Source organism: Mesocricetus auratus, unplaced genomic scaffold, assembly GCF_017639785.1.
Source record: "Mesocricetus auratus isolate SY011 unplaced genomic scaffold, BCM_Maur_2.0 Super-Scaffold_100010, whole genome shotgun sequence".
Classification (NCBI taxonomy): domain Eukaryota; kingdom Metazoa; phylum Chordata; class Mammalia; order Rodentia; family Cricetidae; genus Mesocricetus; species Mesocricetus auratus.
In genome coordinates this window covers 49271612-49294315 of record NW_024429194.1, presented here as the reverse complement: position 1 = coordinate 49294315, position 22704 = coordinate 49271612, and the positions used below count along the sequence as shown (strand labels likewise).

General features: G+C 43.3%; 1 protein-coding gene across 5 annotated transcripts in view; it reads left to right on the top strand.

Annotated features, from left to right (window-relative positions):
• LOC101823809 (aldehyde oxidase 3) overlaps positions 1 to 22704 on the top strand; it is an 89667-nt gene that overhangs the window by 52495 nt on the left and 14468 nt on the right. For 3 of the 5 annotated variants that reach the window (XM_040753585.1, XM_040753584.1, XM_040753583.1), the window contains exons 24-33: positions 28 to 114; positions 1116 to 1307; positions 1494 to 1721; positions 8264 to 8359; positions 9051 to 9179; positions 10898 to 10972; positions 12102 to 12154; positions 15519 to 15633; positions 17118 to 17183; positions 18635 to 18823. In XM_040753585.1, coding sequence (XP_040609519.1) covers positions 28 to 114; positions 1116 to 1307; positions 1494 to 1721; positions 8264 to 8359; positions 9051 to 9179; positions 10898 to 10972; positions 12102 to 12154; positions 15519 to 15633; positions 17118 to 17183; positions 18635 to 18823 — 1230 coding nt within the window. Of the gene's footprint in view, positions 1 to 27; positions 115 to 1115; positions 1308 to 1493; positions 1722 to 8263; positions 8360 to 9050; positions 9180 to 9810; positions 10852 to 10897; positions 10973 to 12101; positions 12155 to 15518; positions 15634 to 17117; positions 17209 to 18634; positions 18824 to 22704 lie in introns of those variants that run through there. The other 2 variants (XM_040753586.1, XM_040753587.1) reach the window with 2 other exon arrangements.

Here is a 22704-nt window from a genome sequence, read left to right as displayed (position 1 = left end):
CAGGGGCAAGTGTTTAACTCTTCACAGATTGGCTTTATGAACGACGGGAAAATCAAGGCAGCTGACATCCAGTTTTACATCAATGGAGGCTGCACACCGGATGATTCTGAACTGGTAGGTGACTTGAAAGAACACCTGGGGTCCCAGATTTTAGTGGCAGGTGATTGATTCAGTGTGAGCTTGGTGTCTTAGAGGGTTAGCATAGATGACCTGTTGTGCCCACAGACCTGGATGGTACATACTGTCAACTGTATGGATGACTCAGGATGCTTCCAGATCTCCACCACCCACTGCCTATGAAGAGTCAGGGAACGGAAAGACACTCTGACATGGAGGTAGCCTGTCCAGGAGAGTCCCCGAGGCTCACTTACCACTCACAGTGTTCCAGGGCCTGGGTGTGACTCTTTGATGAATGTCTTGAGTTGATCTCCAGAAGTTCCCCAGAGGAAAGCTAAGTCTTCCATACCCCTCCCTCCAGTGTCCTCCTCTGGCCAGAGCAGATGACTGTCAGGGAAGCACATGCTAACAGAGGAAGAATTGGGCTGTGGGTTTGCCTCAGGAAAATCTCCTTTCTGTGCCAAGGGAAGCTTTCCTCCACCACCCAGCCTCTTGCCTCCTGCTTACAGCCTCAGCCCCACCTAGGCTCCTGTCCAGACCCAACAGTTTCTGCAGTGTCTCGGTATCCAAAACTCACAGGCGTCTTCCAGACCCGTCACAATCTAATCCTTTAAACGCAGACATGAGGACATCACTGGCCTGATTGGCCTTTTCCCCCTGTCTAAATCTTTCCATCAAGCCTAAAGGCATGTCCAGCTGTCTTGTAAAGTCGGACTCCAGACGTATGTTAAAATTGGGGGTAGAATCTCTTCCTCCTTTGGAGAGGAAAAATAGATAGATAAAACCTCTTAATATTTAGGAATTAAAAACAAACAATGAAACCATAAAGTTAAGTATACAGCCATACATGGTGACAGCCAGGGAATAAGTGTGAGATTCCTTTCTGGCTGTGCCAAGAATGGAGTCAAAAAAATATACCGCAGAAGGGCTTGTCTTCATCATGCCAGGACAAGGAATCTGTCTGGTGCTTAGAATTTTACCTTGGAACACTTTTTCAGGTGATAGAATACGCTTTGCTCAAACTGGAAAATGCTTACAAGATCCCCAACCTGCGTGTCCGAGGTCGCGTCTGTAAGACCAACTTGCCATCCAACACAGCATTCCGGGGATTCGGCTTTCCACAGGGGGCATTTGTAACAGAAACCTGGGTGTCAGCTGTGGCAGCCAAATGCCACTTGCCACCAGAGAAGGTAAGAGGAACTGACAATTGTTTCAAAGTCCTTATAGAGAAACACCCCATTTTCAGTTCCCTGCACCGTGTTGTTTCTTGGGTGCTTCATTTGATGCCATGCTAACTCTGTAATAGTCTATTGCTTGTCTGTTAGGGCTCACTTTTTGAAGACCTTTTTGTGAAATTTGGCGTTTCCATCCACCAGGTTCGAGAGTTAAACATGTACAAAACAATTGACAGGACAATTCACAAGCAAGAATTTGACCCAGAGAATCTGATAAAGTGCTGGGAGACATGTATGGAAAACTCTTCCTACTACAGCAGGAAAAAGGCTGTAGAGGAATTTAACCAACAGAGCTTTTGGAAGAAGAGAGGAATCGCCATCATCCCTATGAAATTCTCAGTTGGATTTCCAAGAACCTTTTATAATCAGGTGACGTTCAGAAATACTTAAAACTAAAAAAATAATTTCCAGGCACTATAACAAAAGCTCTATTGATAATCTTAGAACAGTGGCTCTCAACCTTCCTAGTGCTGCCACCCTTTAATGTAATTCCTTTAAATAGTATGGTGACCCCAACCATAAAATCATTGTCGTTGCTACTTCAAAACTGTAATTTTGCTAGTGTCATGAATTGTCATGAATTGTAAATATCCAATATGCAGGATATCTGATCTGCAACCCCCGTGGAGGGGTTGTGACCCACAGGTTGGGAAGCATTGTGTAGGAAGATAACTGCAACGCCTCTGGTACTTGTTCAGCAGGTTTGTTTCTTTGGCTCTCATAGTTACAATATAGATGGTTGAGCAACCACTGATAAGAAATCTGCAGTTCTTAGTGCTTCCTTAAACCCAACCCATGACAAACCTTATATAACCTCAAACCACTACAGCTGGAAGCCATCTGGCACCCCAGTACCTGCCTTGTTCTACCGAAGTGATGCTTAACTCTTTCTGGCAAACAACCCTTAAGGGTCCCTCGGTCCAGGCTACTACCTAAGCCATTGTCTGTGCCATCTGCCTGTTTTCTAGCCTAGCACATGACTGCACGGACGGATGCATTGTTCAATGGGTAGGTGAACAATCTATGGGTGGAGACAGTGTTACATCAGTAAGAAAGTAAAATGACTTACATGAGTATTCAGCCATTATTTATAATCTTCTTGAAACTATTCCCTGAATTATAGAAAAAATGAGCTGGGGTTTTGTGTCATCCCTACACAGGCAAAGTGGACTCACTGGATTATACACAGTAAACCCAACACTTCTGTCAGTAATTGGTTGTTATTGCCTGTACGTTTTTCATAACGATACATTTCATCTTGGAGTGTAGAAATAGCCAGAGGCTAATAATGAGTCGCTGAAAATCAGTGCCATCAAGATCAAGCAAAGGCAAAGTCCCCCAAGAGGCAGAGTCAGCAGAATTTTAGGACAGTGTTTAACAATAATTGAGATTCATAGGATTGCATGAGAAAAAAAGATGACAGTATCTTCAGGTTCTCTGCTCAGTATTCATAGGCTCCTTGACTACAAGATGAGACTTGAGATATGTTCAAGCTCTGGAAGTCATGCTCCCTTCCCATGGCTGGCCCTCGGGAGAGAGCAATTCTACGCTGCAGTGACTACAGCTAGGTCATGTGTTTGCAGCAACTCCTCTGCTACCTTTGCATCCTGCCAATTAATGTTTTGGAAATATAGCATCTATTTAACTGCACCCCAGTTCATAATGGAAAGCAACCATTAACCTCAGGGAAGACAATGATTAGTTAGCTATTCAAAATCCTTATTACTAGACACTACCTACACTGGTTGTTAATGTGCCCATAGTTGCTCAACTGTAATTGACCCTGTCTCCCAAATAACTTTAGCTGCTCCTCTCAGAACGTTTGGCTTACCCTCCAGGATCCTACCTGTGCAGAACATTCTTTGCTCCACTCTTTGAAAGAGGGCAACATGAGATCACAAATTATACCCACTTTATAGAATCTGTTTTAATGATGGGTTTCTATAGGTGGTACTTAAATCTCTACACTTCTCTGGTTTTGTAACTCAAGTGAGAGTTATACCCCATACCCTAGGACAAGAGGTATCATTTATCCATAATGCACACTGGCTTCTTAGTGTACCTCCTTACCAAAAAAAATGTTCTATTAATTTGTTTGTAACTATAAAAACTATTGTAAACAAATTTAAAAGTTACTAAAAGTTTCGAAAGGAAAAAGAATCACGTGGAAGCCCACCAAAGAAAGAAAACTACTATTAATTTTTGGTAGTATATTTTTCTATACCTCTATGTATCTCTTAGTTAGGGTTTCTTTTGCTGTGAAGAGACACCATAACCATAGCAACTCTTATAAAGGAAAACCATTTAGTTGAGATGACTCACAGTTTCAGAGGTTTAGTCCATTATCATCATGGCAGGACATGATGGTGTGTAGGCAGACTTGGTGCTGAAGAAGGAGCTGAGAGTTCTACATCTTGATCCCTAAGCAGCAGAAGGAGTTTCTGTCCACACTGGTCATAGCTTGAGCATAGGAGACCTCAAAGTTTTCTCCCACAGTGACATACTTCCTCAGACAAGGCTATACCTACTCCAACAAGATCATACCTCCAAATAGTGCCACTCCCTGTGAGTTTATTACATTCAAACTGCCACATTCTACTACCTGGTCCCCATGAACTTGTAGCAATATCATAGTTTAAGATGTATTTAGTCCAACTTCAAAAGTCCCCATAGTCTATCACAGTCTCAACAAGTTCAAAGTCTCTTCTGAGATTCATGCAATCTCGTAACTGTAATCTCCTATAAAAGCAAAAGCAAAAAGCAAACTACATATTTCCAACATGTAATGGCACACAATATAAACTACCATTCCAAAATGTAGAGAAGGGAGCATAGTGAGGAAATACTGGACCAAAGCAAGACTGAAAACCAACTGGGCAAACTCCACACTTTATCTCCATGTCTGATATCAAAGGGTTTTCAAATCTCCAACTCCTTTCAGTTTTGTTGATTGCAAAACACTTCTTTCTCTTGGGCTACTTCCACTCCCTGATAGCGGCTTTCCTTGGCAGATATCCTACAGCTCTGGCATCTCCAACATCCTGGGGTCTCCAAGGCAATCCAGGCTTCACCTTCACAGCTTCACATAATGGCCTCTCTAGGTCTCCATGCAGGGACACCTGTGACATATGCCTGGCCTTAGCAACTTTATTCCATAAACTCTTTTTTCTGACCTTGACTCTAAAGCCAGAACCACGTGGCCAAAGCTGCCAAGTTCTGGTGCTTGCTGGGGTTGGAATGTGGACCCCTTGTTCACTTACATCTTATTTCTGATTTTGATAGTTTCCTTCACTGCCTAAGTTTGGCTGTCCTGGAACTCGCTCTGTAGACCAGGCTGACCTCAAACTCAGAGATCCACCTGCCTCTGCCTCTGGAGTGCTGGGATTAAAGGCGTGCACCACCACACTTGGCTCTGAGCTTTTCTTTAACCCCTTTCACAAGTTAGAAATTTAGCTGGATAGGATCTTGCTTGATGTCATCACTCCCTTTATTCCATTTCTTAATCTGTGTATCTCCTTAGCTCCTTTCTTCTTAGTGGTGTTCCATGTCTCCTCAAATTGTACATTTTGCATTTTTTTTGGTTCAGCTTGCTCCTTTTCATTATAAATCTTCATTAAGTTAACACATATAGCAGTCTATACGACTATTTTGAAATTTCCTCTGCCAAGAAATTAATCCAAATCTCTTCACTTTAGCCTCAGGCATACTCTTTGGACAAGGGCAAAATACAGCCACATTCTTCACCAAAATATCCCCCAAAACAATCCCTAGGTCACATATTAATATTCTTCTCTTCTGAAACCTCCTGATCCAGAACCACACAGTTCAAATAACCCCCAGCACCTCTGTTTTCCATGCTTTCCTAACCCAAGTTCCCAAAGTCCAAGTTCCTCCAAACAAGAGCATGGTCAGGCCTATTACAGCAACATTTCTGAGGCAGCTGACAGTCCAATGCTGGGGAATATGACAGAGCACCGCTCCTTCTTGTCCACGGGCAGTAAACCCATGGGTGAGACACATGCCACATGCATACACACAGGTAGCACAGATTCCCTCCATCAGTGGAACAGTACTCACTCCCCTCTGATTCATGGAAACTCTGGGAAAATCCCACCACATAATAATGGCTAAGCCAACAGGTATGGGGCAGACCTGAAACAGCCCCTGGGTCAGAGGATGAGGTGGGATTGGGGTCGGGGGAGTCCTACAAGGACGTACATCAAAGAAGAGTGCTTGTATGCATGTTTTAAATGAGAACCCAGCTCAGTGTTGAGTACTTCCTACTTCTGCTAAGGACCTGGATTTGGTTCCCACAACTGTCTGTAAGTCAAGGGAGTTACAGGGAACCTAAAGCCCTTTTCGGCCTTCCTTGGACACCAGGCATGTACACGGGACACATGTATACAGGCAAGACTCATATGCACATAAAATAAAGACAAATAATGTTTTTAAAGAATATACTAAATGTGCTAACTAGAAAAATAATTAGGCCGGGCGGTGGTGGCGCATGCCTTTAATCCCAGCACTCGGGAGGCAGAGGCAGGCGGATCTCTGTGAGTTCGAGGCCAGGCTGCACCGACAGCCCCCAAAACAATACAGAGAAACCCTGTCTCATAAAAAGCAAAAAAAAGAAAAAAAGAAAAATAATTAATACCAAAATACATTTGCATTCAGACAAACCACATTCACTGCTGAAGATTTTTCAAAACAACCTCATTGACATATAATTTATGTACCATAAAATTCAACCTTTTACCATGTACCATTCAGCCAGACACACCACACCTAGGATTCTGATGTAAAATCAAGGCCAGCACAGGCTACATAGCAAAATTCTGTCTCAACAACAACAAAAGAAAACTGTTTGCAATCTTGTCATAGAATTAAGCAGTTGTTACCAAAGCCTAGATATAATAGTCTCTCCCTTCATACCTCATACTAATTATAGCTGATGGAAATTTATCTGATGAGTCTTTTCAAAATATTGTTTGTGGGAGTGGAAAGACGGCGCAGCAGTTAAGAGATGACTCAGCAGTTAAACTGCTGGCTGCTCTTCTGGAGGACTCAGGTTCAAGTCCCAGCACCCACATGGAGGCACAGCACCATCTGTAACTCTACTTCCAGAGGACCCACACATGTACAGACACACATGCAAGCAAAACACCCATGCACATAAAGTAATAAATAATAATAAATAATAGGCAGTGTTTGCTGGGATGTCATCTGAAGATACACACCAAAAAAAATGTGGACAACAAAAACCTATACAAAATAGTCCTCATTTTTTTAGAAACATTTAAAATAAAAAAGTGTAGACCATACATCTCTATAGATGTATATATGAATATCACACAGATATTAAAATAAGTGAAGTGGATATAAATATGTGACATAGAACAAAAATCCACAACGAAAGGAAAAGCATAGGCTCAGCACCCCCAAGACCAAGTTCTCAGGACAAGGGAGATTTATTTGTCCCAGAGGGACAGAGGACAGGGAACAAGAGACAAAGACAGGCGTTAGAGGATGATGGAGAAAGAGTAGGGAACAAGGCGAGAGGGGGAAGGGCTATTTGTCCCAGAGGACAAAGGACTGACTCCAAATAGAGGAATCAGATGTGGCACATAAAAAAATGGCACTGTATAAAGGTACAAGGGGAAACCCCGTGATAAGATAAGGTGTTTAATTTTAATTGGGTATGTTAATGAAGTGAGCCAGAGGGGGGTCCTGATTGCTGAACTCAGTGGTTTGATAGCTGGACCTTGGTAGGCAGCCCCCAGGAGGAGGAAGAGACCAAATAAGAGAATAGACCTTTAGGAATGTGGTCTAACCGGTTTTTAGCAAGGCAGAGGGAATGGGGAGAAGGGCAGGGTCTGCCAGTGCCATCCTGGCCATGCTCGCCATGCTGGAGCTAGCCAGGGTCCCTTCACGAGACAGATTGTTAAATTAAATAATAAACAGAAGAGCAGTCTGTATTATTGTGCCATTTGTAGAAGTCATACCACAAAATGAGAACACATTCCTAAACCCTCTGAGAGCTGTGAATGGGAGCTGATGATTGGTCCCTGTAGCAAGAGGAAGGCAGGTGCTCTGTCTCTATCGTGTGCATTTTAAATGTTTGCTTTTAGACATGGGCATGCTTTTGTGATTCCCTCCTGTGAAACCATTAAAGCCAGGTGTGAAAGATGGCAATCCCCACACCAGGTGCTGTTGCGCCCAAGTTCTTAACCCCAAAATCACCAAGAGGCCCATTTGGATGCAAAAGCAAAGAGTCTTTTATTGTGGTTGTTTAATGAGCTAATCCATTAGCTCAGGCACCATGGCGGATGACTAGAGAAAGCAGAGAACCTGAGAGGCAGGGATCTTAAAGGGTAACATAAGGGGGCGTGTCTAGGGGTATGAACCAGTCTCAGGATTGTGTGCTTCCAGGTTTAGGTGATCTGCCCTGTGTTGACAGGACAACTGGTTGTTATGGCCCACAGGCCCTCCTAGGGAGGTTGCTATGCTCTGCACGTCACTGTTGTGCACTGTCTGTAAAGCACACACAGAGCCGTAAAGCACAGCCCAGCTAACTTCTGATTGGTTCCTTGCCACAAGGAGGGCATCTGACCTCCTAGTGACCAGGACAGGAGTGGCAGGGTCATGCAAGCACATGTTAGCCTGTCATGGCTGCTAAAACTGGGGGTGGGGGGGGGGTGGTCACTACAGTACTAGATAAAGTCCTCATTGGCTTCTGGGACAGTGTTCTCTGCTCAAGCCTGAGCGTGTCTGCAGTGATGTGTGCAGTAATTCACAATAAGTGCAAAAGACACTGTTAATCTCACCTCATTGGGTGAGAGCAAACTCAGTGTCCACCAGCCAGGTTGGAATTCAGCACAGAGACTGAAAGCAGATTCTAATTTCATTTGCAGGCTGCCGCTTTGGTCCATGTCTACACAGACGGCTCTGTACTGGTTGCTCATGGTGGTGTTGAGCTGGGACAAGGCATTAACACCAAGATGATGCAGGTGAGAGAGGTTTCAGCATTGCCTTAGAGAGAACTATACTGCACCACCTTTGGGCTTTGTGACACAAGGGCCAAGATGTCTTAGTGTCCCAGTTGTTCTTTGCGAATCAGCGGGCAATGAGGCAGCTAGGATGTGAAAAGAGTCCTCACCCCCTTCTGGAGTGAACAGGACATCACTAGAACCCAGCTTCCCGAGGGGTCAGAGGCTCCTGGGCCCTGACTGCAGCAGCTTTAAGTTCCCATGGGTTTCAGAGCTCAGGCTGCTGGCACAGCTTTCCTTGGCAACTCCTGTACAAGCAAATGGCCATTTTGTAAAAGGGAAGCCCATGGCTGGGGGGGGGGGCCCTCCTCTAGCCCCTCAGCTCCAGGTAGTTGACCTCTCCAAGTGAAAGGACAGAAGATCTGGGTTTCGTCTTTGCAGGATCCTGTCTCCCCAGCAAAGTCGGCCACCTGGCACTGGGGAGATTTTCCTAGCTCCTTCCCAGCTCCGGGTCTTTGACAGGTTTTAGAGTAGAGGCCCTTGTCTTAAGGACCTTTGAGGTCTTTATGAGTTTTAATTCATAAAGACTGTTCAAATCATCTTTCTCAATTTTCCAAACAGAATTAAGAAAATCAAGACACTTTCTGAAAGGGTTAAGTCATTGTCCCAATTACAATTTGAGCTGGCACATTCTGTCTATTCCTCTGGACAGGTGGCCAGCCGTGAATTAAAGATACCAATGTCTTATATACACCTGGATGAAATGAACACTGTGACCGTCCCCAACACAGTTGCCACTGGAGGCTCTACTGGTGCTGATGTCAACGGGAGAGCTGTTCAGGTGACGAGCTCTCTGACTCCCAGCCTCCCTCTGGTCTCAAAGTCCTTTCACAGAAGAGCCAACTTTTCAGTACCCCCTTAGGAACACTCCTGCCCCACCCAGTGCAAACATAAGGATTTGTGGTACAGTTTCAGGAGATTCAGACTACAGTGCTTGACCTCACGGATGGGCAAAACATCACTGTAGTGATAATTCACGATAGCAGTGAGCAAGACCAGGGGCCAGGCATAACTTTCAATCACACATCCAGTGAGGCATCTCTAGAAGTTTTCCATACTTCCCACAGTAACACCACCAACAAGGGCCTAAACATGAACCACTGTCTCCTGGTGCTTTTTCCCAGAAGTGTTAGAAGGAAGGGGGCAGAACACCAACTCTTGGTGTCTCTCCATACCACCAGAAACAGTGGTTACCGGAGCAGTATTTAGCACTATGAATTCCACTTTTGCTTAATATATTTCAAGAACACCCCAAGACATGAACCTAAGACAAAGCCAATGGGCTAGTGTCATTTGGAGTACACAACAGAACAGGGCCCAGTGTTCCCAGGCTCCTGTGGGCATCCTTGGAGGGCAGAGGGGCTCAGGGAGAAACCTCAAACAACATTGCAGTGTCTTGTTTTCTGTGTCAGAGCAAGCCGGTTGACTCCTGGAACACTTCAAACAGAAAATGACTCCATTCCTCAGCCCTCATTTCCCTTCCCATGCAGAGAACTACAAAGTTCCAATCTGCCAATGAAACCCCTACACACACACACCTGCACACACACACACACATACACACACACACACACACACACACACACACACACGTACGTACGTAAGCACACATGCATTCGAACAAAGAACACCACAGACTTCACTCTAGGTAGGACAGAGAAGCCTTGTTGCAACAATGACCCTGGTGTCTGAAAGATGACAAGTGTGACCCCTGAGGGGAGACAGACTTTCCCCGTCTGGTGAGTTGAACTAAAATATCCATGACTCTAGACGCTTGAGTCCAAGTTCTGCATCCACGCACTTTGACGGGTGCTTCCGAATGAAAGCAGTTGAGATAACAGCTAGTCTTATGGCAACCTAATATGAAGCAACCCTCCGAGGTGGATATCAGTATCAACACCATCCAAGCCAAGGCTCTTAGGAGGCCAAAGGGAGTCCATGATAGCAATACAAGTTGGCAAGCTCAGTTGGGACTTGGCCTGGGAAAGTGGAGGATATGGTCACCCTTTACCGTTATCTTTATATCGTAGATGAGGCCCCTAAGGCGTGGAAAGTAAAAGACACTCAAACTCCAGACACATTTTACTGCACACCACCTTGCCTTCTGGGTGACCTCATGAAATACCCGATCTGGGAGCCCCATTTGGGTTCATTTTCCTGGGTAGCGTTTTTTGTAGTTTTGCTAGATATTTGAAATGAAACGTTGCCGCAGAAACAAACTAACATATAGTTGGCGTGGTTAAACTGAGAGAAGGGGTTGCATTTTGTGTGCTACCCTTCTGAGCCCGCCTCGTCTTCTGTGATAACTCCCAAAATCCCACATCAGCATCATTACCGCAGGGACGGCCAGGTGCTACCCCAGCCCAGGTGTGGAGACAAACCACACGGAGCATCTGAGGGAGGCAGGGAGAGCAATGGCGGGTGCTGGGTGAGAGCGTGTCATGCGGAAGGCGCTGCCCTTTAATTCTCGGCTGCTGCGCTGCCCTCTCCAACCTGCAGAACGCCTGCCAGACCCTCATGAAACGCCTGGAGCCCATCGTCAGCCAGAACCCTAATGGGACCTGGGAAGACTGGGTGAGTATCTGGTGTGACTGAATCCTGCAGAGCCTACTGAGGCCACTTGGTAGAAACGCCTGTCCCACAATACACTGGATCCAACAAACAGGGTGGCTTCTCCCGTGGGCAGCATAGGACAGGGAATATTCCCAGTTGTCCAGGGACACACACTACCTGACCACTTGTTAAAAGGGTAGCTTCTTCTCCAACGAGCTCTGGGTGTAACCTAGGGTCTGCACTTCTGCTGACTCCTGAGCAGCCCCCTCCCTGATGGCCCATGCTTAAAGCGAGAGAGTAAAGGATGGGTGCAGATCTGAAATACACCTTGGGACATCTTATCTGATGGATCTCAGTTCACAGAAGTTCCTCAGAGGTAGTGATGCTATTCTTAAGGCGCTTTTGTAGATACATGATTATTCTCCAAGGAAGGATGAACCTACACCATTTAGTTCAGTTTCCAAACTTTGCATTTAATGGGAGTCCTTGCAGGAGACGCTGCTGCATGGGGTCTGGTTTGAAAGGCCCCTCAGTGAAGGTGACAACTTCAGCTATTTTGCACATATACATTTCAAATAAGCATGAAGAACATGGGGTGGGCATTCTCTGAGTGCTAAGTCTCACTCTTCTTTCAGAATAAACGATTCATGTGAGAACATATTCAGCTAAGAAATCTACCAGGCCCATAGTGTTTAATCAAGGCTATTGACAAAGGGAATTTGTGACAGATGAAACACATTGAGTGATGTAACTTGTAATCTATCAAAGTTACCTCATTTTTCACTGTGTTTTTTGAAGTGTGTGTGTGTGTGTGTGTGTGTGTGTGTGTGTGTGTGTGTGTTGGGGACAGGAAAGTAGAGAGCCATCATCAGATTTTGCTTGGGGCCCCTACATTTAAACTCCCACCCAAATTTACCTTTCATTCCTTGTGTAAATGAATCCACAAATCCAGCAACTTAGTCTCCTCAGAGGAAGTCCGATAAGCCAGTCAGACTTCCCAAGCAGGCAGTGAGTACCCACCTGGCAGTATGCTCCATGTGCACCCTGAAAAGGCATATTCCCGAGAGGAAGGAAAAGTGCCAGTGATATTTGCTTTCTTCTTGTGTCCAGCTGTGTGTTGTCCTTTGAAAACAGTGTTCCTCTTTTACAGGTTAACGAAGCTTTTACCCAGAGCATCAGCCTCTCTGCCACTGGATATTTTAGGTAAGAGGTGACCTGTATTATCCTAAAGCCATTCCCTTTAGAACAGAAAAGAGCTTAGGATACATGTGTTCAGTTGTTTATATCTTTAATGCGACATCTACTGCTTATTTTATGTTCACGGAAAGGCTTTCATTAGAGTAAGGAGCTATGTTATTATAAAGGTAGATAATTTTGAGATTAGTCCCAGTTTCCTAAATGTAATTTCTTATCACATTACACATAAATTACGTTTTTACACCATATGTAACATATATGTGTATGTTATTATAGGTTTCAGGGCTTCCTGCTAATGCTACTATGTGTAGAGTGAACAGCGTAAGGTAGAGGGACTTTAGCAAACTTTCAGTGTCAGTGCAGTCTAGCATGAGCTTAATACTTATGCTTTTGGTTCTGATATTTAGTATGACCCAGGATTTGGTGCTTCTAAATACTCATTCTTCAGAAATCTTACCCTGTTTCTTGTCACGTGGGATTTTACAGAAGCCGTGTGTCAAGTCAGAGGCCAGAATAGTTCTACACAAATAGGAACTTGTGCAAAGTAACTTAACAGTTTTTTAGGCACAGAGTCTTGCCCAAATAGGCCACAAATACCTCACTATAGGCAACACAAAACTAACCCTGCTCTTATCACATGAGCACACATGGACACATCTTTTACAATTGGGGCTGGTAGTGGTGTGTTCTGCTGATGTCTGGCTCTGGTGTGTCTGGTGAGACACAGCTCATATCAGGAAGATCTTCACGTGTCAGTCACTCAGAGAAAGGGTGAAAGTCGGACATCAGATTGAGGGTGCTCAGCTTTGTTTGGTCATAGATAAGACCATGGAAGACAGAGGCCCTCCTGAGTGGTGGGTTTAAAGAGGTACATCAAAAGCTAATGAGGTTATGGTTATGGTTTTGGTTATGGTGATAGTTATGGTTTTGGCTAGCCATGTATTTACCCAACAATTAAATAGAAGCTGAGTTCTGAACAAGGCTAATAGAATAATCTTTTGTAAATTTTCTTATCATTTATCTAAGTCTGGAATGGGTGTTTTTACTTTTTAGAGTTGGGTTGTGGAGAACCAACCCAAGAATCCTGGGGATATACTACTAGAAGCACATGCCCCACAACAGGACAAAATATTGAGGACAGAGTGTATCTAATCAAATGACAGCATCAAATAATACCTTCCTCACCTTGGTGGATATGTCAAGATATACAGTGGATGAACTCTTGAGATACCAGTTCCCCAGATTACTTGGCTTCACTAAATAAAGCACACTTGAAAGATCTGGCCACGCCCTCTCATGTGGTGACGTGGCTATAAAGATGTGTTCATTAGAAAAGGGCTTTATAGTGGCGTGATGATCTGTGAGCTTTTTAGCAAGTAGTGCCAGCATGTAAAAAGGTAAATTTCATATGCGAGGATGGAGCCAAGGCCAAGTTGAGAACTTCTCAGAGCAGTGGCCTGTGTTTGGACATGCAGTCTTACAATGACACCAGTTACTGGTGCACTGTTCACCTGGAGACACTTAGCTCTAAAGAATTTACAGTAATAGAGTCTACAAATTGTTCTAAGTTCACCAGACACAGTAACACATGTCTGTCATTCTCGAACTTTCAAGGCTGATTAAGAATTTTAAAATAGCCTAGGCTACATGGCAAATTTTAGGTCACTTGTGCTACTTAGCAAGACCCTATCTCAAAAAAGACAGAGCAAAATTAATCTTACTTGTAAGAACAATAATTCAGATGTGTAAAAATTTTAGAGCAATTTGCAATTAAATACAAACAAAACAAAACAAAACCACATGGCCAAGGGATGCTTCAAACTCAAGATTGAATTGTGAAATTTCTTCATGGAGGAAGGGTAGAAGAAGGAATGAGAAAGGATTCACATACACATATAGAATCCAATGTACAAAGATGCAAAACCTGCATGTGATGAGTGAGCATCGATTTCAGAGTAGCTTTAAGAAATGGTCCATATTGGGGCTTGCGATATAGTTCAGTAGTAGAGTACTTCTCCAGCATGCACAAAGCTGTGGGTTCAATCCCTAATCTCTCTCTCTCTCTCTCTCTCTCTCTCTCTCTCTCTCTCTCTCACACACACACACACAACCTTCCTTAAGCAGTCACAGACAAATATCAAATAGTTACACTTACATAAGATTCCTAGAAGAGTCAAATTCTGAGACTAAAAGCCAAATGGTAGCTGTTAGTGGGAGAGAGAGGTCTTGGTTTCCATGTTTTATGGATACAGAGTGTCACTGAGAAGAAGAAAAAGTTCTGGAAGGATTGGTAGCTATCTTTGTTTATAAGGATTTAATGTCATGGAACCACACAATGCCTAAAACAGTGATAACTCTCAGAAATATGGAATCTGGACTTTTTCAATCAGAGTGTTTGTAAGTTGACTTGTTTAGCAGGCTCTGCAAGAAAATGAGTCCAATACTTTGGTCTCTGATGAAAACTTGGCTACAAAGAAAACATTTCAAAGCTGGATAGCAAGACTTGACCATAGGACCTGTATGTCCATCCTTGTGATACAGAAAGAAGCATCAATAGTCACTGTCCTTCGGTGAAGACAGCCAGTGAAGACAGTCTTATTGACATGTCCACTCCGACTCTCCTAGCTATCATTGTTCTTTAGTGGTATTCTGCTCACCACAATTTGCAATGCAATGCTAAATCAAAAATGTACTTTGGTAGGCCTCCTGTAACGTCATAGCAGTAGCTCAAGGGAAGGAGATGGCCACCCGCCTCTGGATCTGAGAGGCTGCCATTTGAATTCGTTTTTGCTTCACTTCCAGGAAAAACTACACTCCATGCCACAGCCCTCCAGCAACCAAGGAATTGTTTTTCAAAAAGAAAACCGGGTGGACTTTGTTTCTTTCCACGGTTATTATCACTTAAATGATGTTAGGTGTTTTTTTTTAAAAAAAAAAAAACAGTCTTAAAGGTTATGATTGCTTAAAGTTAAAAGTGGACTCTCTTATTGAAACCTCACATGAAGTGCTTGACCCCTCCTCGTAGTAGTCAATGGCCCTTCCTCTCCAGGCCAGGAGGGTGGGCAGTGGCCCTTCTCCTCCAGGCCAGGAGGGTAGGCAGTGGCCCTTCTCCTCCAGGCCAGGAGGGTGGACAGTGGCCTTTCCCCTCCAGGCCAGGGGGATAGGCAGTGACCTTTCTCCTCCAGGCCAGGAGGATAGGCAGTGGCCCTTCTCCTCCAGGATAATTGCTTCTCAGGATTTCCAGAGCTTCCATATTCTGCGAATAATTTACCCCTGAAAGCCAACTCACTTCTCCTATCTCCACATTCTTAGGGAACGTCTCCCTGACATAGCCCCAGTCCTGACTACTGGCTGTGTCTTGTTTTCTCAGGGGCTACAAAGCAGACATGGACTGGGAGAAGGGAGAAGGTGACATTTACCCCTATTTTGTTTTTGGAGCCGCCTGTTCTGAGGTTGAAATTGATTGTCTGACGGGCGCTCACAAGGTAAGTGGCAAACGGGAGCCACCAGTATAGTGAATGTGTTGTGAAGGGGATGTGGCCTACCTTCATTTGCACATCACATGCAAATATTTAATAACCAGCTACTCAAAAGTTGAAAAACATGAGTTGAAAAACGAATGCCTAACATCCACCCAATGGGATGTCTTACCTTTCTCAGATGGGTTCAGCAGACTGAAGTGACTTAGATGAATGTTTAAGATACTCAGAGAAAAAAAAATTTTGGGACTAGGATCCAAGAAGCACAAACGAAAACAACCAATAGGATATACTTGTTGTAGAACTTTTTTAGAGTATAGGTGTCAATAATCTTTTCTGGCAAAAGCTGCCAGGAGTTCTCAATTGCCAGTCATCCTGGGAAGAAAGAATGGGACATAAGAAACAAAGTTACAGAAGAAAAAAATTGCCTTGAAGCATAGCTGTGAGGCCATTAGTGCTAGTTCAATAGTCGCTCCATATAACATCAACCACAGCTCTCAGACAAAGGAAGAAGCAGTAGCCAGGTAGGAAGCTCCATCTTCTTCATCCCCTTGGCAATAGAACAGGAAGAATGTGGGTTTGAGGTCAGCCTGCACTACATAGAGAGTTCCAGGGCCAACCTGGGCTACATAATGAGACCCTGTCTCAAAAAACAAAAACATAACACATGGGATGACTTGTTAATCCTAAAAGACAGCCCCTTGCCACAAATTTTCAACACAGAAACAACATGGTTTTAAAGTCTCTTCTACAATATTACTATTTTAAAATAGCATGCTATGTATTTTTGAAATATTTAATTCTGATAATTTGCTCCTTGTTGTTGCTGTTCCAAGCACAAACAAGTACAAAGAGAACCTTTACTAAGCAAGGCAAAAAGATAATGTGACTGAATCTGAACCTGGCAGACACAGCCGCAAACAGCTTTGCAAGTGTGGATTTAAGAGGGGAGAAGGGGAGGTCTGTGTTAGAATGAGCTAGGACATGTTGCTAAGTTCTGATTGCATATTTTAATTAGGTTAGTCAAAATTATACATTTTGATTGCTGGATCTGATGTTTTGATGAATGTTCTCATCTGTGTATATAATTTTACAGCCTGGTTTCATGACCACGTTATACATCATTAGTTCATAACCATTATTCTAAGTGGCTCTATATTATTATGATTGAGTAAGGAAAAATTTCACAACTTCAATTTTGTAGGAGGATGGGGCTCATGTCAGGTACTTGTTAACTTTAAAAATTCTAGCAGATTCCAGGTCAACAACTCCATGGTCATCACTTACTCAATAATCCCTGATTTGTATTTATCCCAAGAAGCACATCTTAATTAATAACATTTGGTAATTTTTATGACCTTTACCAACAGTAGAACGTTGTCAGGGTGTTTTAAAATCACCTTCTATGCCCTAATCAAAAAATATTTACTGTTTACAAAGTGGAGTATATTCTGCAACCATGTTTTTGTTTGTTTGTTTGTTCTCCACAGAACATTAGAACTGACATTGTCATGGATGGATCTTTCAGTATAAACCCTGCTGTGGACATAGGCCAGGTAGAACATATGCCTTGTTGGTGAGGTAATATCCAAATACTTCAAACACTAACCACATTTTCACCTGCTCTGGATAAAGGCTGAAGGAAGCAATTCTATTTTCTGGGTATCAAGAAATAGTTTTAATGTAATCCCAATATTCAGCACATTACAATATGAACAAAGACAGTTTGAGAGTCTCTTTCAGCATAACATTTACAGACATTTATAGTTCCTAGCATTGATTTTTTAAAAAATTTTATGTGTATGAGTGTTTTGCCTGCATGCCTGTCTATGTGGACCACATGTGTGCCTGGTGCCCATGGAGGCCGGAAGAGGCCTTATATCCCCTGGAACTGGCACTAAGACAGTTGTGAGCTACTGTAGGGGTGAGCTCACAATACTCCACACCCCTTTGGGACCATATTGTGGGCCCACCCCTACAATCTACCATGCAGGTGCTGGGAATGGAACCGAGGTACTCTGGAAAATACTGGTTTTTTTCTCGACTCTTATTTTTACAGAGCTAGATTCAATTCAAATAGGCATTGAACTAAAAAATAACGATCAGATGTTGTTAAATTTTAGACTTTGGAATGAGGCAAAGGTGGTCAGATGGAAGCCCATTGCTAAAGATAGGTGCTGAGAAACCCCTGAGAAAGACCAGATCCAAGACCTTGCCATCATGCTCAGAATGGACACTCTAGCAACTGGAAAGAGAGCTGTCTTTCCGTTCATTGAATGACCTTGGGGTATGTGGCTCCAAAGGACGCTGTAACAATAATCGACACAATTACTGAAAGTAAAACTAAGTATTTATTGTAGAAATTACTCACAAGATACCAAACAAGTAACCCAAATGAGCCAAGTAGTTTTCCGCTGCCGAACTCCCGGAAAAGAGAGCGAGACTTCCTGTATGCTGTCTTTTATGCCTTCCCCTGTAACGCCCCCTAGCCATGCCCAAAAGTGGGCCTGGCTAGTGACGTAGTTCACCACCTACGTACGTATACGTCTTTACGTCCAGCCGTATACGTCTTTAGTCATGCCTAAAGTGGGTGTGGTTAGTGGTGTGGTAAACCGTTCTTTTATTACCTCATCTGTATGCGCCTCTAGTAAGTCACATGGTTAATGGCGGCATACAGACTTCCTCCTACAGGGGTACAAATAACTTATTACAGGCAACAGACCACAGAGGCATCTGACATCAGCTTCTAAAAATCCTGCTATGCAAATGACTTATCCAACCGTTAAAGATAAGCATTGTTGTTTCTCCAATAAGTCCTGTTAGATTTCTGAAATCTACCCAGGGGTTTCAAAAACTGTTGTTCACACCTGCAGGTAGGACACATGGACCTAAGAGACCTAGACTCCAGAGAAAATCGTCATTTAAGACATGACATCATTTGCTGATGCTTAGAAAATCAACACATTATTTAAAAAGTGACATTCATTGATTCATTCCTGTGTTTCAGATTGAAGGGGCATTTGTTCAAGGTCTGGGACTTTATACTCTAGAGGAGCTGAAATATTCCCCTGAAGGAGTCCTATACACCCGTGGTCCAAACCAGTACAAAATACCTTCAGTTACCGATATCCCAGAAGAATTCCATGTGTCACTACTGGCACCAACCCAAAATCCAAAAGCCATTTACTCTTCTAAGGTAAGTACACACAGTCAGACTTCATTCAGCTTGCCATGTGTACATGTTCCAAATATTAGTCAAAGAAAACTTACAGAGGTAGCTCGGTGGCAGGGTACTTGAATGGCTTGCACAAGCCTATGTCCTATCCCCAACATCACAAAGAAAACCGGCTGGGTTAACATCCTCTTCTGAACAGTGACTCCAGGGCTTTCCATCTGCAGAGCTGGAGAACCGGTCACTGTCTACAATGTGCAGAAGCCCAGAGAGGATGGGGCATGAGATGAGAAATACAAATGAGACCAAGGTGATGGTGATATTTCTCAATGCAAGTCAGTTTCACACTTCTGACACTATATCACATTACATTTAAGCATGTTAACATAGTGAATAAGCTACTCACTTCTCGTCTCTGTAATCTGCCCTCCATCCTACCATGCTATTCAAACAACTATCCCCAGAGTGCCCACCCCTTAACCGAGTTGATGTCTCATCAGATGTCTCCTGCTGACCTCTTCCTCAGTCTCCTTGGGGCCAACAACACCTCCCTGTCCTGTGTGCCTCTGCCTGCTCTTTGTTTTTTCTTACTGGTGATTCCTATTTTTCTGCCCAACTTTAAATGTCATTCTATAGGTGTAGAACCTTGTCCACTAGTAAGTAACTTAGCTGTCAGCATCGTGGAAACAAATCTGTAAGCTGTATTGTCCCTCTGTATTTTTCAGTCCCAAAGCAGTAACTAAACATGAGAAACATGTAGTAAGCATTAGATGGGTTGAATTGGCTTTGTCTCTCTATCTAAACCATACTTATGCTATCCCAAAAAATTATGCCATCTATCAGCTTCCGTATTTACAGATACAGAGAGAGAGAGAGACAGAGACAGAGACAGAGACAGAGAGACAGAGACAGAGAGAAAACCAGCAATACTGTCTAGGAGAGAATCATGAAATTTACTAAATCACCAATTTAATGAAGTTTAATTAAAGACAGAAAACATCAAAATGTTTTAATGATAAGGAAAAGAATTTCTTTCTTGGATGTCATTTGTGCATATGCATATCACACACTTATGTATACTAGAAAATATGACTTTCAGATATTACTGTGGTTTATAATAATAAGAAGGTTGGGGAAACACTGATCAGAAGTGCTCTCAATATAATTTGTCTTATAAGCAGCATGGAGTGAAGTGTAACCTCCTCATTCAGCCTTAACAAATGCCGAAAGGGTTAAGTCCATTCCAGAATAAGTTTCAACTAAATAATTGGGTTTTTGTTGGTGGTTTGTTGGTTGGTTGGTTGGTTTTTGTTTGGTTTGGCTTGGTTTGGTTTTTCAAGATATGGTTTCTCTGTGTAGCCCTGGCTGTCCTGGAACTCGCTTTGTAGACCAGGCTGGCCTCAGACTCTAGAGATTCTCCTGCTTCTGCCTCCTGAGTGCTAGGATTAAAGGTGTGTTCCACCACTGCCTAGCTATACTAAAAAAAACTTTTAATTTCGTAATGCGTAAATTATTAATGACTTCATACAAGGCTACTCAAGAACTAGAGGCTTATGTCATCACAGGAGGCTTTCCTCTTTTAACTAGACTTTACTAAACCTGTTTGCCAGGGTCCATTTTTCTTAGCATTGAAACAGTCTGCTCTGGGAAAAGCCAGTTCTTGTTAACTAGATGGCAGAAACCAGAGACAAGACAACATCCTGTAGAGCTTTGTGCCACATGTTCACAGGTCAAGCTGCTGCAGACCCTGCTCAGGGCCTTGAACATGGCCTGTGACTCCCATCCTTTCCTCTTCCTAGGAGGGTGCTCCTATTCATAGCCTGAGAAGGAGATCAGTGGTGGTACACAGCCCTCCTGGATGGTGATAGTCTTTTGTAACCCTGGGATAATCCAACCTTGTGCAGTTTCTAGCCAGGGAAGAAGCCACATAATGTTTCAAAATTCTCCATATACTCTACCTGTCAGGTGTTGGTTTTCAACCAAGATGGGTGTAGGTTAGGAAACACTTCTTGACATAGAGCATTATCCATCATCATCTCCTAGCTTCCTCCTCCTCCCCCCACCTTACATTGTCCCCATTGGGGCTATACCAAAGAAGAGCAGGAAGAACCTCCTCCGAGAGCTGGGCATGTCATACCGCCTTTTAGCCATAGACGTGGACCTGAGAGGCATTTGTCCTCTAAGAGTCTGTGGCTTTTATAACTTCATTCACATATGTGGATGGACTTGACCTCAGCACATGTCTTGGACGATTCTCCATAATCCAGCACAATTGCACATTGCTTCACAATGAGGGAATGTTCCAAGAAATTTGTGTTAAGTGATTCAATATGAATATCATAGCATATACTACATAAACTTAAATGGTATACATCGGTCACTTAACATGGCCCCTCTATGTACTTCAGAAACAGTAAGCTATATGAAGCTGTTGCCAATATGACACAGTATTCTGGTTCACAGTCAGCTTTTTAAAGTGAATATAAGTGTATTCTAAAATAGCTCCAAAAATAAGGCAGACATAAACCAAAGCACAATTGTTTACTACCAATTATTGTGTTTGTGTGTACTTGTACTGTTGTACATTTTTGTAACTGGGAGAGCAGTATTCTGTCTAGATCAGCATCCCCATAAACACAGACAACATATGGTACAATGATGTCACCTTGTCATGATGTCACTAAATCCTGAGCTACTTTATGAGCATGTGGGACCACTGTTGCATATCCTGTCCATCACTGATCACACTGTCATTATCAGTGTAGGACTATACCCAGGGTGTGTGTACCTATGTCATGTAGTTCCCTTATGGCAGCCTGGAGAAAGGCAGTGAGAAAACACTGCATAATAAGGACAGGTAGACACCTGTAGTATTGCTCAATACAAAATGGCAGGACAGGAGGCACGAGAACTCATCCTGTAACTTGAACAGCAGGAAAAGTCAGGTATTGGTGACTTAATGTGTTTTGTGTTGTTGTATCAGAATACTTGAGACTGGGTAACTTATAAGAAACATCAAAGTGCCGGGCGGTGGTGGCGCACACCTTTAATCCCAGCACTCGGGAGGCAGAGGCAGGTGGATCTCTGTGAGTTCGAGGCCAGGCTGGACCGACAGCCTCCAAAACAATACAGAGAAACCCTGTCTCGTAAAAACCAAAAAAAGAAAAAAGAAAAAAAAAACATCAAAGCTAGCAAAGTCTGTAATTAATGAGCTACATCTGGTGGTGACTTCTTGGGCAGAAGATATAGAGTGGTAAGACAGAGAAAAAGGCCAAATTCACCTTTGTAGCATAGCCACTCCTGCAATAACAGATGACCTAGCAACATCCTAAATGTCTTATCTCACAATGTACAGAGAATGAGTTGTCAGCACATGAACTTAGGCAGACATTTTCCAACAATGGTAACCAGTAGACATGACTGTGTATGGGAGACACTCATACTAAATGCAGTAGGGAAAGTGTCCCAGTTCTATCATTATAAGTTACCTGAATCCTGGTTTCCACATCTAAAATGTGACAACAGAAGGACAGGCTTTGTAGACATGACAAGTTAGGAACACTTTGCATGCAGAAAGTTTGGCAGTAGTCTGTTCAAAGTCACCTGAGGATGACATTAGCTGCTAATGTCACTTAGGTATGTTAGTTATTTGTGCATGGCTGTGACAATAATACCTGGCAAAAAGGACTTAACAAAAGCATGTTTTGAATCATGGCTTCAGAAGATCCACTCCATCCTGGTAGGAAGAGAGATTCATGGTAACCTGAGAGACAAGAAATAGGGGTTCTGACTCTTCATTTGCTTTCTCCTTCATCCCTTCTTATTTTCTCTGAGACCCCAGCCCATGGGATGGTGCAACCCGAGTTCAGATCAGGTCTCTCTACCTCTGAGTTAATCCTGTCTAG